The sequence below is a fragment of the Coregonus lavaretus genome (genome assembly GCF_964263955.1).
Source record: "Coregonus lavaretus genome assembly, chromosome: 39".
Classification (NCBI taxonomy): domain Eukaryota; kingdom Metazoa; phylum Chordata; class Actinopteri; order Salmoniformes; family Salmonidae; genus Coregonus; species Coregonus lavaretus.
The window spans coordinates 1,654,576-1,670,594 of record NC_140026.1 but is presented as its reverse complement, the minus strand read 5'-3'; the positions used below and the strand labels follow the sequence as shown (position 1 = coordinate 1,670,594).

Sequence of the window (16,019 nt, the reverse complement as noted above, 5' to 3'; positions counted from 1 at the left end):
CCTCTCAACACAAATGTTAAAGCCCCATTACCTACCATCCTCTTAACACTAATGTTAAAGCCCCATTACCTACCATCCACACTCTCAACCCTATGTTAAAGCCCATTACCTACCATCTCTCAACACTAATGTTAAAGCTCCATTACCTACCATCCTCTCAACACTAATGGTTAAAGCCCCCATTACCTACCATCCTCTCAACACTAATGTTAAAGCCCCATTACCTACCACCCTCTCCCCTCTCAATACTAATGTTAAAGCCCCATTACCTACCATCCTCTCTCCTCTCAACACTAATGTTAAAATCCCATTACCTACCATCCTCTTTCCTCTCAACCCTAATGTTAAAGCCCATTACCTACCATCCTCTCAACACTAATGTTAAAGCCCCATTACCTACCATCCTCTCACACTAATGTTAAAGCCCCATTACCTCCCATCCTCTCAACACTAATGTTAAAGCCCCATTACCTACCATCCTCCTCCTTCCCTCAACACTATTTTAAAGCCCCATTACCTACCATCCTCTCTCCTCTCAACACTAATATTAAAGCCCCATTACCTACCATCCTCTCTCCTCTCAACACACTATATTAAAGCCCATTACCTACCATCCTCTCAACACTAATGTTAAAGCCCATTACCTACCATCCTCTCTCCTCTCAACACTAATGTTAAAGCCATTACCTACCATCCTCCCTCCTCTCAACACTAATGTTAAAGCACCATTACCTACCATCCTCTTTCCTCTCAACACTAATGTTAAAGCCCCATTACCTACCATCCTCTCAACCCTAATGTTAAAACCCCATTACCTACCATCCTCTCAACACTAATGTTAAAGCCCCATTACCTACCATCCTCTCTCCCTCTCAACACTAATGTTAAAACCCCCATTACCTACCATCCTCTCAACACTATGTTAAAGCCCCATTACCAACCATCCTCTCAACACTAATGTTAAAGCCCCATTACCTGGAAAGAGACTTCTCTAGAATTCCTGCCATTGCAGTCTGCTCTGCTATTTCCAGTGGTATTCCATATGGGTATTAGAAAGGAAACACATGGATTATCACTCAGTCACAGGAAAGGACAATATGGAATATAGCCCTTCCTTACCACAAATACAATTTAACTACTAAGCCAAACGCAAACCCTTACCTTGACCTTAAAAGAGATTCTCTGGTACTTAAAAAAAAAAAAAAAACTTTTTATCCTGTAGTTCTGAAAGTAGAGCTAATGAGCGAAATTGTTCACAATAATCTACATCACAGATGCACACGCGTGATCGATCTCTTCTCTCTCTCTCTCTCTCTCTCTTCTCTCTCTCTCTCTCTCTCTCTCTCTCTCTCTCTCTCTCTCTCTCTCTCTCTCTCTCTCTCTCTCTCTCTCCTCTCTCTCTCTCTCTCTCTCTCTCTCTCTCTCTCTCCTCTCTCTCTCTCTCTCTCACCTCTCTCTCTCTCTCTCTCTCTCTCTCTCTCTCTCTCTCTCTCTCTCTCTCTCTCTCTCTCTCTCTCTCTCTCTCTCTCTCTCTCTCTCTCTCTCTCTCTCTCTCTCTCTCTCTCTCTCTCTCTCTCTCTCTCTCTCTCTCTCTCTCTCTCTCTCTCTCTCTCTCTCTCTCTCTCTCTCTCTCTCTCTGCTGTGTGTGCATCTTGCTAGCTGTCACTCAAATGGGAGGGGCTGAAGCTCACTGGCTAGAACTCAAATCGCTAGGGGCTGACCCAGGTGTGGGAACATGGCACAGCACACCTTCCAGAAAAACAGTCGCTTTCAAACTAGGGATTTGGTGGCTAATTGAGGTAAGACAGTAATTCAGCTCATATAATGAACAAAAATATAAAACGCAACATGCAACAATTTCAAAGATTTTACTGAGTTACAGTTCATAAGGAAAATCAGTCAATTGAAATAAATAAATTAGGCCCTAATCTATGGATTTCACATGACTTGGTCACAGACACCTTAAAAAAACAGTAGGAGCGTGGACCAGAAAACCAGTCAGTATCTGGTGTGACCACCATTTGCCTCATGCAGCACGACACATCTCCTTCACATAGAGTTGATCAGGCTGTTAATTGTGGCCTGTGGAATGTTGTCCCACTCCTCTTCAATGGCTGTGCAAAGTTGCTGGATATGCTGTCATACACGTCGATCCAGAGCATCCCAAACATGCTCAATGGGTGACATGTCTGGTAAGTATGCAGGCCATGGAAGAACTGGGACATTTTCAGCTTCTAGGAATTGTGGACAGATCCTTGTGACATGGGGCCGTGCATTATCATGCTGAAACATGAGGTGATGGCGGCGGATGAATGGCACGACAATGGACCTCAGGATCTCGTCACGGTATCTCAGTGCATTCAAATTGCCATCGATAAAATGCAATTGTGTTGGTTGTCTGTAGCTTATGCCTGCCCATACCATAACCCCACCGCCACCATGGGGCACTCTGTTCACAATGTTGACATCAGCAAACCGCTCGCCCACACGACACCGTACACGTGGTCTGTGGTTGTGAGGCCGGTTGGACGTACTGCCAAATTCTCTAAAACAACGTTCGAGGCGGCGTATGGTAGAGAAATGAACATAAAATTATCTGGCAACAGCTCTGGTGGACATACCTGCAGTCTGCATGCCAATTACACGCTCCCTCAAAACTTGAGACATCTGTGGCATTTTATTGTGTGACAAAACTGCACATTTTAGAGTGGCCTTTTATTGTCCCCAGCACAAGGTGCACCTGTGTAATGATCATGCTGTTTAACTCAGCTTCTTGATATGCCACACCTGTCAGGTGGATGGATTATATTGGCAAAGGAAAATATGCCCACTAACAGGGGCAGCCCCAGGGCAGGGCAGAAATCTGACAAACTGATTTGGAAAGGTGGCATCCTGTGACGGTGCCACGTTGAAAGTCGGGCCATTCTACTGCCAATGTTTTTGTCTATGGAGATTGCATGGCGGCGTGCTCGATTTTATACACCTGTCAGCAACGGGCGTGGCTGAAATAGCCGAATACACTAATTTTAAGGGGTGACCACATACTTTTGTATATACAGTATAGCGTGGGTACGGCCAGTGTATAGCCAAAGTAGATGTTTGTATTTACCATGTAGCTCGTGTACAGGGGATGTCCAGGCTTGGGTCGGGGGGGTAGAGGGGGGCCTCTCTTTGGTGCCCTCTGATCCTGCGGCTGATTGGATGATATAGTAGAGGGGGCGGGGACATCCTGGGGAGGGGATGGCTGATTGGATGATATAGTAGAGGGGGCGGAGACAGCCCGGGCAGGGGGCTGATTGGCTAATGTGACAGACGAGGCAGAGACAGCCTGGGGAGGTGGGGGTCGACCAGGAACAGTCTTTATGGGAGGGGGGCGGAGGGGGAGCATCTTAACCCCTCCCTGGGGTCTGAGACACAAAGAGAGAGAGAGAGAGAGACAGAGAGAGACAGAGACAGAGACAGAGACAGACAGAGAGAGAGAGAGAGAGAGAGAGAGAGAGAGAGAGGTTAAGAGTGTGTGTGGTCTGGAATATATAAAGAGAGATGTTCATGACTATTATACTATTTTATTAGTATTGTATATTTCTGCTACTTTGAGAGCACCTACATGATACCCAGGAGGACTATACATATATATACACTGCTCAAAAAAATAAAGGGAACACTTAAACAACACAATGTAACTCCAAGTCAATCACACTTCTGTGAAATCAAACTGTCCACTTAGGAAGCGACACTGATTGACAATAAATGTCACATGCTGTTGTGCAAATGGAATAGACAACAGGTGGAAATTATAGGCAATTAGCAAGACACCCCCAATAAAGGACTGGTTCTGCAGGTGGTGACCACAGACCACTTCTCAGTTCCTATGCTTCCTGGCTGATGTTTTGGTCACTTTTGAATGCTGGCGGTGCTTTCACTCTATTGGTAGCATGAGACGGAGTCTACAACCCACACAAGTGGCTCAGGTAGTGCAGCTCATCCAGGATGGCACATCAATGCGAGCTGTGGCAAGAAGGTTTGCTGTGTCTGTCAGCGTAGTGTCCAGAGCATGGAGGCGCTACCAGGAGACAGGCCAGTACATCAGGAGACGTGGAGGAGGCCGTAGGAGGGCAACAACCCAGCAGCAGGACTGCTACCTCCGCCTTTGTGCAAGAAGGAGCAGGAGGAGCACTGCCAGAGCCCTGCAAAATGACCTCCAGCAGGCCACAAATGTGCATGTGTCTGCTCAAACGGTCAGAAACAGACTCCATGAGGGTGGTATGAGGGCCCGACGTCCACAGGTGGGGGTTGTGCTTACATCCCAAAACCGTGCAGGACATTTGGCATTTGCCAGAGAACACCAAGATTGGCAAATTCGCCACTGGCGCCCTGTGCTCTTCACAGATGAAAGCAGGTTCACACTGAGCACATGTGACAGACGTGACAGAGTCTGGAGACGCCGTGGAGAACGTTCTGCTGCCTACAACATCCTCCAGCATGACCGGTTTGGCGGTTGGTCAGTCATGGTGTGGGGTGGCATTTCTTTGGGGGGCCGCACAGCCCTCCATGTGCTCGCCAGAGGTAGCCTGACTACCATTAGGTACCGAGATGAGATCCTCAGACCTCTTGTGAGACCATATGCTGGTGCGGTTGGCCCTGGGTTCCTCCTAATGCAAGACAATGCTAGACCTCATGTGGCTGGAGTGTGTCAGCAGTTCCTGCAAGAGGAAGGCATTGATGCTATGGACTGGCCCGCCCGTTCCCCAGACCTGAATCCAATTGAGCACTTCTGGGACATCATGTCTCGCTCCATCCACCAACGCCACGTTGCACCACAGACTGTCCAGGAGTTGGCGGATGCTTTAGTCCAGGTCTGGGAGGAGATCCCTCAGGAGACCATCCGCCACCTCATCAGGAGCATGCCCAGGCGTAGGGAGGTCATACAGGCACGTGGAGGCCACACACACTACTGAGCCTCATTTTGACTTGTTTTAAGGACATTACATCAAAGTTGGATCAGCCTGTAGTGTGGTTTCCCACTTTAATTTTGAGGGTGACTCCAAATCCAGACCTCCATGGGTTGATAAATTTGATTTCCATTGATAATGTTTGTGTGATTTTGTTGTCAGCACATTCAACTATGTAAAGAAAAAAGTATTTAATAAGATTATCTAATTCATTCAGATCTAGGATGTGTTGTTTAAGTGTTCCCTTAATTTTTTTGAGCAGTGTAGATACATATATACACACATACATATACATTATGTGTGTGTGTATATATATATATATATACCTTCTTGCCACAGCTCGCATTGATGTGTCATCCTGGATGAGCTGCACTACCTGAGCCACTTGTGTGGGTTGTAGACTCCGTCTCATGCTACCACTAGAGTGAAAGCACCGCCAGCATTCAAAAGTGACCAAAACATCAGCCAGGAAGCATAGGAACTGAGAAGTGGTCTGTGGTCACCACCTGCAGAACCAGTCCTTTATTGGGGGTGTCTTGCTAATTGCCTATAATTTCCACCTGTTGTCTATTCCATTTGCACAACAGCATGTGAAATGTATTGTCAATCAGTGTCGCTTCCTAAGTGGACAGTTTGATTTCACAGAAGTGTGATTGACTTGGAGTTACATTGTGTTGTTTAAGTGTTCCCTTTATTTTTTTGAGCAGTGTATATATACATATATACACATATATATACACATATATACAGTGGGGAGAACAAGTATTTGATACACTGCCGATTTTGCAGGTTTTCCTACTTACAAAGCATGTAGAGGTCTGTAAAAAAATCCAGAAAATCACATTGTATGATATTTAAGTAATTAATTTACATTTTATTGCATGACATAAGTATTTGATCACCTACCAACCAGTAAGAATTCCGGCTCTCACAGACCTGTTAGTTTTTCTTTAAGAAGCCCTCCTGTTCTCCACTCATTACCTGTATTAACTGCACCTGTTTGAACTCGTTACCTGTATAAAAGACACCTGTCCACACACTCAATCAAACAGACTCCAACCTCTCCACAATGGCCAAGACCAGAGAGCTGTGTAAGGACATCAGGGATAAAATTGTAGACCTGCACAAGGCTGGGATGGGCTACAGGACAATAGGCAAGCAGCTTGGTGAGAAGGTAACAACTGTTGGCGCAATTATTAGAAAATGAAAGAAGTTCAAGATGACGGTCAATCACCCTCGGTCTGGGGCTCCATGCAAGATCTCACCTCATGGGGCATCAATGATCATGAGGAAGGTGAGGGATCAGCCCAGAACTACACTGCAGGACCTGGTCAATGACCTGAAGAGAGCTGGGACCACAGTCTCAAAGAAAACCATTAGTAACACACTACGCCGTCATGGATTAAAATCCTGCAGCGCACGCAAGGTCCCCCTGCTCAAGCCAGCGCATGTCCAGGCCCGTCTGAAGTTTGCCAATGACCATCTGGATGATCCAGAGGAGGAATGGGAGAAGGTCATGTGGTCTGATGAGACAAAAATATAGATTTTTGGTCTAAACTCCACTCGCCGTGTTTGTGTAACAGTTTTGCTTCCGTCCCTCTCCTCGCCCCTACCTGGGCTTGAACCAGGGACCCTCTGCACACATCGACAAAAGTCACCCTCGAAGCACCGTTACCCGTCGCTCCACAAAAGCCGCGGCCCTTGCAGAGCAAGGGAAACAACTACTTCAATGTCTCAGAGCGAGTGACGTCACCGATTTAAATGCCACTTGCGCGCACCGCTAACTAGCTAGCCATTTCACACCGGTTACATTTGGAGGAAGAAGGATGAGTACAACCCCAAGAACACCATCCCAACCGTGAAGCATGGAGGTGGAAACATCATTCTTTGGGGATGCTTTTCTGCAAAGGGGACAGGACGACTGCACCGTATTGAGGGGAGGATGGATGGGGCCATGTATCGCAAGATCTTGGCCAACAACCTCCTTCCCTCAGTAAGAGCATTGAAGATGGGTCGTGGCTGGGTCTTCCAGCATGACAACGACCCGAAACACACAGCCAGGGCAACTAAGGAGTGGCTCCGTAAGAAGCATCACAAGTTCCTGGAGTGGCCTAGCCAGTCTCCAGACCTGAACCCAATAGAAAATCTTTGGAGGGAGCTGAAAGTTCGTATTGCCCAGCGACAGCCCCGAAACCTGAAGGATCTGGAGAAGGTCTGTATGGAGGAGTGGGCCAAAATCCCTGCTGCAGTGTGTGCAAACCTGGTCAAGACCTACAGGAAATGTATGATCTCTGTAATTGCAAACAAAGGTTTCTGTACCAAATATTAAGTTCTGCTTTTCTGATGTATCAAATACTTATGTCATGCAATAAAATGCAAATTAATTATTTAAAAATCATACAATGTGATTTTCTGGATTTTTGTTTTAGATTCCGTCTTTCACAGTTGAAGTGTACCTATGATAAAAATTACAGACCTCTACATGCTTGGTAAGTAGGAAAACCTGCAAAATCGGCAGTGTATCAAATACTTGTTCTCCCCACTGTATATATACATACATACAGTGAGGGAAAAAAGTATTTGATCCCCTGCTGATTTTGTACGTTTGCCCACTGACAAAGAAATGATCAGTCTATAATTTTAATGGTAGGTTTATTTGAACAGTGAGAGACAGAATAACAACAAAAAAATCCTGAAAAACGCATGTAAAAAAATGTTATGAATTCATTTGCATTTTAATGAGGGAAATAAGTATTTGACCCCTCTGCAAAACATGACTTAGTACTTGGTGGCAAAACCCTTGTTGGCAATCACAGATGTCCGACGTTTCTTGTAGTTGGCCACCAGGTTTGCACACATCTCAGGAGGGATTTTGTCCCACTCCTCTTTGCAGATCTTCTCAAAGTCATTAAGGTTTCGAGGCTGACGTTTGGCAACTCGAACCTTCAGCTCCCTCCACAGATTTTCTATGGGATTAAGGTCTGGAGACTGGCTAGGCACTCCAGGACCTTAATGTGCTTCTTCTTGAGCCACTCCTTTGTTGCCTTGTCCGTGTGTTTTGGGTCATTGTCATGCTGGAATACCCATCCACGACTCATTTTCAATGCCCTGGCTGAGGGAAGGAGGTTCTCACCCAAGATTTGACGGTACATGGCCCCGTTCATCGTCCCTTTGATGCGGTGAAGTTGTCCTGTCCCCTTAGCAGAAAAACACCCCCAAAGCATAATGTTTCCACCTCCATGTTTGACGGTGGGGATGGTGTTCTTGGGGTCATAGGCAGCATTCCTCCTCCTCCAAACACGGCGAGTTGAGTTGATGCCAAAGAGCTCGATTTTGGTCTCATCTGACCACAACACTTTCACCCAGTTCTCCTCTGAATCATTCAGATGTTCATTGACAAACTTCAGACGGCCCTGTATATGTGCTTTCTTGAGCAGGGGGACCTTGCGGGTGCGGCAGGATTTCAGTCCTTCACGGCGTAGTGTGTTACCAATTGTTTTCTTGGTGACTATGGTCCCAGCTGCCTTGAGATCATTGACAAGATCCTCCCGTGTAGTTCTGGGCTGATTCCTCACCGTTGTCATGATCATTGCAACTCCACGAGGTGAGATCTTGCATGGGAGATTGACAGTCTTTTGTGTTTCTTCCATTTGCGAATAATCGCACCAACTGTTGTCACCTTCTCACCAAGCTGCTTGGCGATGGTCTTGTAGCCCATTCCAGCCTTGTGTAGGTCTACAATCTTGTCCCTGACATCCTTGGAGAGCTCTTTGGTCTTGGCCATGGTGGAGAGTTTGGAATCTGATTAATTGATTGCTTCTGTGGACAGGTGTCTTTTATACAGGTAACAAGCTGAGATTAGGAGCACTCCCTTTAAGAGTGTGCTCCTAATCTCAGCTCGTTACCTGTATAAAAGACACCTGGGAGCCAGAAATCTTTCTGATTGAGAGGGTGTCAAATACTTATTTCCCTCATTAAAATGCAAATCAATTTCTAACATTTTTAACATGCGTTTTTCTGGATTTTTTTTCTGGACTTACCGAGGTTCAGACTCTGTGGAGACCGGTGGGGTTTTCCTTTGGGCTGGAGCTGGAGGTAAGGATGGGGGAGTGGACCTCACTGGGGCTGGAGCTGGGGGAGTAGACCTCACCGGGGCTGGAGCTGGGGGAGTAGACCTCACTGGGGCTGGAGCTGGGGGAGTAGACCTCCCTGGGGCTGGAGCTGGGGCTAAGGTCGGGGCTGTAGCCTGGACTGGGGCTGCGACTGGAGCTGAGGTTGAGGTCTGGATGGAGGGTTTGGAGGCCAGAGAAGGTCTCCTGTTCTCTGGGACGGCTGGTCCAGACACAGGAAGTGGAGAGGAGAGGAGAAAAGAGGAGGGTTCAAAACAAATGATTTTAGATTTTAATTACAGTCACAGTTTAATAGTCATGTAAAGTTATGTGCATAATCACAGGAGGCTGCCGAGGGGAGCGACTGGAATGGTGTCAAATACTCAGAAATTATATTCAGAAAATATTCACACTCCTTCACTTTGTTGTGTTAATGCCCCTTGACTTATTCCACATTTTGTTGTTGCCAGAATTCAAAATGGATTCAATATTATTTTTTTCTCTCCGCCATACAATAACCCATAATGACAAAGTGAATACACGTTTAAGATACATTTTTGCAAATGTATTGAAAATGAAATACATAAATATCTCATTTAAAAGAAGTATTCACACCCCTGAGTCAATACATGTTAGAATCACCTTTGGCAGCGATTACAGCTGTGAGTCTTTCTGGGTACGTCTCTAAGAGCTTTCCACACCTGGATTGTACAACATTTGCCCGTTATTCTTTAAAACATTCTTCAAGCTCTGTCAAGTTGGTTGTTGATCATTGCTTGACAACCCATTTTCAAATCTTGCCGATTTAAGTCAAAACTGTAACTAAGCCACTCAGGAACAATCAAGGTTGTCTTGGTAATCAACTCCAGTGTAGATCTGACCTTGTGTTTTCGGCTAACGTCCTGCTGAAAGGTGACTTTCAAATCAAATCAAATGTTATCTGTCACATTTGCCGAATACAACAGGTGTAGACCTTACAGTGAAATGCTTACTTACAAGCCCGTAACCAACAATGCAGTTCAAGAAATAGAGCTAAGAAAATATTGACTAAATAAACTAGAGTAAAAAATTAAATAACAATAACATGTATATAAAGGGGGTACCGGTACCGAGTCAATATGCGGGGGTACAGGTTAGTCGAGGTAATTTGTACATGTCGGTAGGGGTAAAGTGACTATGCATAGATAATAAACAGTGAGTAGCAGCAGTGTAAAAACAAAGGGGGGATGTCAATGTAAATAGTCCAGGTGGCCATTTTATTAATTGTTAATTGTTCAGGAGTCTTATGGCTTGGGGGTAGAAGCTGTTAAGGAGCCTTTTGGACCTAGACTTGGCACTCTGGTACCGCTTGTCTCCCAGTGTCTGGTGTAAAGCAGACTGAACCAGGTTTTCCTCTAGGATTCTGCCTGTGCTTATAGCTGTATTCCGTTTCTTTTTATCCTAAAAAACTCCCTAGTCCTTGCCGATGACAAGCACACCCATAACATGACGCAGCCACCACCATGCTTGAAAATATGAAGAGTGGTACTCAGTGATGTGTTGTATTGGATTTTCCCCAAACATAACACTTTGTATTCAGGACATAAAGTTAATTGCTTTGCCACATTTTTTGCAGTTTTACTTTAGTGCCTTATTGCAAAAAGGATGCATGTTTTGGAATATTTGTATTCTGTAAAAGCTTCCTTCTTTTCACTCTGTCATGTAGGTTAGTATTGTGGAGTAACTACAATGTTGTTGATCCATCCTCAGTTTTCTCCCATCACGGCCATTAAACTCTGTAACTGTTTTAAAGTCACCATTGGCCTCATGGTGAAATCCCTGAGTGGTTTCCTTCCTCTCCGGCAACTGAGTTAGGAAGCCTGTATCTTTTGTAGTGACTGGGTGTATTGATACACCATCCAAAGTGCAATTAATAACTTCACCACGCTCAAAGGGATATTCAATGTCTGTTTATTGTTTTTTTTTACCCATCTACCAATAGGTGCCCTTCTTTTGCGAGGCATTGGAAAACCTCCCTGGTCTTTGTGGTTGAATCTGTGTTTGAAATTCACTGCTCGACTGAGGGACCTTACAGATAATTGTATGTGTGGGGTACAGAGATGAGGTAGTCATGCAAAAATCATGTTAAACACTATTATTGCATACAGACTGAGTCCATGCAACTTATTATGTGACTTGTTAAGCAAACGTTTACCCCTGAACTTATTTAGGCTTGCCGTAACAAAGGGGTTGAATACTTATTGACTCAAGACATTTCAGCTTTTCATTTTTTATGAATTTGTAAAAAAAGTCTAAACAATCATTTGTGTTTCACTTGGTGGGTTGAGTAACAAATTAGGACTATTTCACGTTCTCTGACACACATCCTATAAAAAGAGAAAAACCCCATGTTTGATGAAAACGACTCAGTTAGCAGGCGTTCACGCTTCTCAAACACACCGTTATATCGCAGCCATGGGTAGCTTTAGAGCTCAACACACACTTACCACTCGCTCTACCGGATGATGTCATGGCAGTGGGCTTCCGAGCAACACAGGGTTTAGTGTTGGTGCTGTGGAGGTCTGCGGAGGGTTTAGTGTTGGTGCTGTGGAGGTCTGCGGAGGGTTTAGTGTCGGTGCTGTGGAGGTCTGCGGAGGGTTTAGTGTTGGTGCTGTGGAGGTCTGCGGAGGGTTTAGTGTTGGTGCTGTGGAGGTCTGCGGAGGGTTTAGTCCTGGGTGCTACTGGAGGTCTTGGAGGAGGACAAGGGATTGGGGGGGTCCCCTCTGTCTGCCCCGCCTGGCGGTCTGGTCTTAGGGGTTCAGAGGGGGGCTTTCTAGGGAGCAGGGGTCGGGGTGCAGGGATTGGGACAATAGGGTTAAGGGTAGAGACAGGAGCAAGGACGGGGGCACTTGAGGTGGTCTCACTGGGTTTGGGCTGGGCGGTGGTTGTATCAACAGTCAAGTTCACGGCCATCGCCACCGAGCCTCCCCCTTGCCAGAGTCCTTTGCAGGAGGAGGGTTTGGGGGCAACGGGAGGGGCCGGTTTGGGCGGGGCCTGGACTCTGTGATGGGGTTCAGGTCTCCCCCGCCCTAGCAACGCTCCGTTGTCTCCATGGCTATCTTCTGTACGGTTACCGTGGTCCTCTACCTGTTGCTGCAGCTCGAAGGCTTGTATCCTGGCTCTCAGAGTACCCATGTCTTCCTCCTCCTCTTCTCCTCCCGAGTCGCTCTCTCCGTTGTCGTTGCTATGGTGATCAGGGAAGCCCCAATCATCAGAGCTGAAAGCGTCCAGGAGCTCCTGAAGGTATTTCCCCTCCTGATGACTCAAATGCTGGTTCTCTGTGACCTCACTTCCAGTCTGTCCCAGCCTCACCAGGGTCTGAACCTTGACCTCTCGCCTGATTGGTCGAAGGCTATTCTTTGTGCGAGGGTGTGGCCTGGGATGGTTAGGAGGGGCGGAGGGAGTTGTCAAGGCAACAGTTGAATGAGGTGGCGGGACCAAGGAGGACTGCACCCAATGGTCGGTCTGGCTGCCAGAGGCAGAGGTCAGAGGTGAGAAAGGATCAGAGGTCAAGAGGTCGCTGTGAAACGCTGCTGGTCTGGTGTCCTCGGTGTGTCTGCTGGTCGGAGTGTGTGTGTGTAGTGCTGGACTGTCTTCTAGGAAGAGCAGAGAGTCGACAGTAGCAGTAGCAGCCCCCGTCGTGTCATCAGCGTGCGACGTCGTGTCATCAGCGTGCGACGGTTTGGATATAAAGGGATAAGAAGGTCTGGGAGGCTTTGGAGCTCTCCTGGCTACAAACAAACATCAATTCACACATTGAAGCAACAAGCACCAGTACAAGTAGGATGAATTTGACCTAATGTCAGATGTTGGACCCCAAAACAGCCTCTCAACCATACCTCAAAACATGAAACTAATCTAGAACTCCACACCCCAAAACAGCCTCTCAACCATACCTCAAAACATGAAACTAATCTAGAACTCCACACTCCAAAACAGCCTCTCAACCATACCTCAAAACATGAAACTAATCTAGAACTCCACACCCCAAAACAGCCTCTCAACCATACCTCAAAACATGAAACTAATCTAGAACTCCACACCCCAAAACAGCCTCTCAACCATACCACAAAACATGAAACTAATCTAGAACTCCACACCCCAAAACAGCCTCTCAACCATACCTCAAAACATGAAACTAATCTAGAACTCCACACCCCAAAACAGCCTCTCAACCATACCACAAAACATGAAACGAATCTAGAACTCCACACCCCAAAACAGCCTCTCAACCATACCACAAAACTAATCTAGAACTCCACACCCCAAAACAGCCTCTCAACCATACCTCAAAACATGAAACTAATCTAGAACTCCACACCCCAAAACAGCCTCTCAACCATACCTCAAAACATGAAACTAATCTAGAACTCCACAACCCCAAAACAGAACTCTAAGAACTGATTACTATGTGCTTTCAACCTCCCCTCCTCTTACCCACTGAGCCTCTCTGGACTGGGGCGTGACTGTGGGTTGGAACTGAGGATTCAGGTCCGGTGTCAGTCTGCGTAGCGATGGTAGTCGTGGAGACGGAGCGTAGGGGTGAGGAGGATGAGGAGGAGGAGGGAGGCAACCCTTGAACCTGTTCCTGTCTCTTCTCTCTAATCACCTCATCATAGGACGGGGGAGGCTGGGGGAGGGAGGGAGAGAGTGAGGGAGAAAGAACCCAGATTATAGCAAATCATCCAATCGACCCCAAAGTGTGTCAGGGCTAAACACAGTGAACATATTTAAAGAGATATTGAAAACCTCGACAGGTATTTATTAGGGTTGGGCGATGTCAACCTTGTGATATATGATGGTTTTGCTCCCCCCCCCCCCGCCTGATTCACACGGTTACTACATGATGTCATCAAGGCAAAAGGGTGGCTACTTTGAAGAATCTCAAATATAAAATATATTTTGATTTTTTAAACACTTTTTTGGTTACTACATGATTCCATATGTGTTATTTCATAGTTTTGATGTCTTCACCATTATTCTACAATGTAGAAAATAGTAAAAAATAAAGAAAAACCCTGGAATGAGTAGGTGTGTCCAAACTTTTGACTGGTACTGTATATACAGTTGAAGTCAGAAGTTTACATACACCTTAGCCAAATATATTTAAATTCAGTTTTTCACAATTCCTGACATTTAATCCTAGTAAAAAATCCCTGTCTTAGGTCAGTTAGGATCACCACTTTATTTTAAGAATGTGAAATGTCAGAATAATAGTAGAGAGAATGATTTATTTCAGCTTTTATTTCATTCATCACATTGCCAGTGGGTCAGAAGTTTACATTCACTCAATTAGTATTTGGTAGCATTGCCTTTAAATTGTTTAACTTGGGTCAAACGTTTCGGGTAGCCTTCCACAAGCTTCCCACAATAAGTTGGGTGAATTTTGGCCCATTCCCCCTGACAGAGCTGGTGTAACTGAATCAGGTTTGTAGGCCTCCTTGCTCGCACACGCTTTTTCAGTTCTGCCCACACATTTTCTATAGGATTGAGGTCAGGGCTTTGTGATGGCCACTCCAATACCTTGACTTTGTTGTCCTTAAGCCATTTTGCCACAACTTTGGAAGTATGCTTGGGGTCATTGTCCATTTGGAAGACCCATTTGCGACCATGTTTTAACTTCCTGACTGATGTCTTGAGATGTTGCTTCAATATATCCACATAATTGTCCTTCCTCATGATGCCATCTATTTTGTGAAGTGCACCAGTCCCTCCTGCAGCAAAGCACCCCCACAGCATGATGCTGCCACCCCCGTGCTTCACGGTTGGGATGGTGTTCTTCGGCTTGCAAGTTCCCCCTTTTTCCTTCAAACATAACGATGGTCATTATGGCCAAACAGTTCTATTTTTGTTTCATCAGACCAGAGGACATTTCTCCAAAAAGTACGATCTTTATCCCCATGTGCAGTTGCAAACCATAGTCTGGCTTTTTTATGGCAGTTTTGGAGCAGTGGCTTCTTCCTTGCTGAGCGGCCTTTCAGGTTATGTCGATATAGGACTCGTTTTACTGTGGATATAGATACTTTTGTACCTGTTTCCTCCAGCATCTTCACAAGGTCCTTTGCTGTTGTTCTGGGATTGATTTGCACTTTTCGCACAAAAGTACGTTCATCTCTAGGAGACAGAACGCGTCTCCTTCCTGAGCGGTATGACGGCTGCATGGTCCCATGGTGTTTATACTTGCGTACTATTGTTTGTACAGATGAACGTGGTACCTTCAGGCGTTTGGAAATTGCTCCCAAGGATGAACCAGACTTGTGGAGGTTTACAATTGTTTTCTGAGGTCTTGACTGATTTCTTTTGATTTTCCCATGATGTCAAGCAAAGAGGCACTGAGTTTGAAGGTAGGCCTTGAAATACATCCACAGGTACACCACCAATTGACTCAAATGATGTCAATTAGCCTATCAGAAGCTTCTAAAGCCATGACATCATTTTCTGGAATTTTCCAAGCTGTTTGAAAGCACAGTCAACTTAGTGTATGTAAACTTCTGACCCACTGGAATTGTGATACAGTGAATTATAAGTGAAATAATCTGTCTGTAAACAATTGTTGGAAAAATTACTTGTGTCATGCACAAAGTAGATGTCCTAACCAACTTGCCAAAACTATAGTTCGTTAACAAGACATTTGTGGAGTGGTTGAAAAACAAGTTTTAATGACTCCAACCTAAGTGTATGTAAACTTCCAACTTCAACTGTATATATATTTTAGATGGTAAAACGTTTTCAATGTAAACTTAAATGACTAAAACCAGATATATAAAGTCTGTAGAAAAGATAATGGAGCAATATATAAATTATAAATAAATACAATATATTTTCAAATAAGATCGTCTTTTTTAATTTTTTGTATTTATACCCTTTTTCCGCACTAATGTGTCAGAGGAAACACTGTTCAACTGGTGACTGGGGTCAG

The 16,019-nt window shown here is 45.3% G+C and overlaps 1 protein-coding gene across 1 annotated transcript in view; it reads right to left on the bottom strand.

Moving 5' to 3' along the window:
- Window positions 1-16,019, bottom strand: part of LOC311112634 (uncharacterized protein) — a 63,613-nt gene that overhangs the window by 14,636 nt on the left and 32,958 nt on the right. Inside the window, exons 6-9 of the mRNA XM_084155780.1 lie at window positions 13,538-13,730; window positions 11,548-12,831; window positions 8,993-9,284; window positions 3,110-3,407 (exon numbers count right to left, since the gene is read on the bottom strand). Of these exons, the coding sequence (XP_084011906.1) occupies window positions 3,110-3,407; window positions 8,993-9,284; window positions 11,548-12,831; window positions 13,538-13,730 (2,067 nt within the window). The remainder of the gene's footprint in view (window positions 1-3,109; window positions 3,408-8,992; window positions 9,285-11,547; window positions 12,832-13,537; window positions 13,731-16,019) is intronic.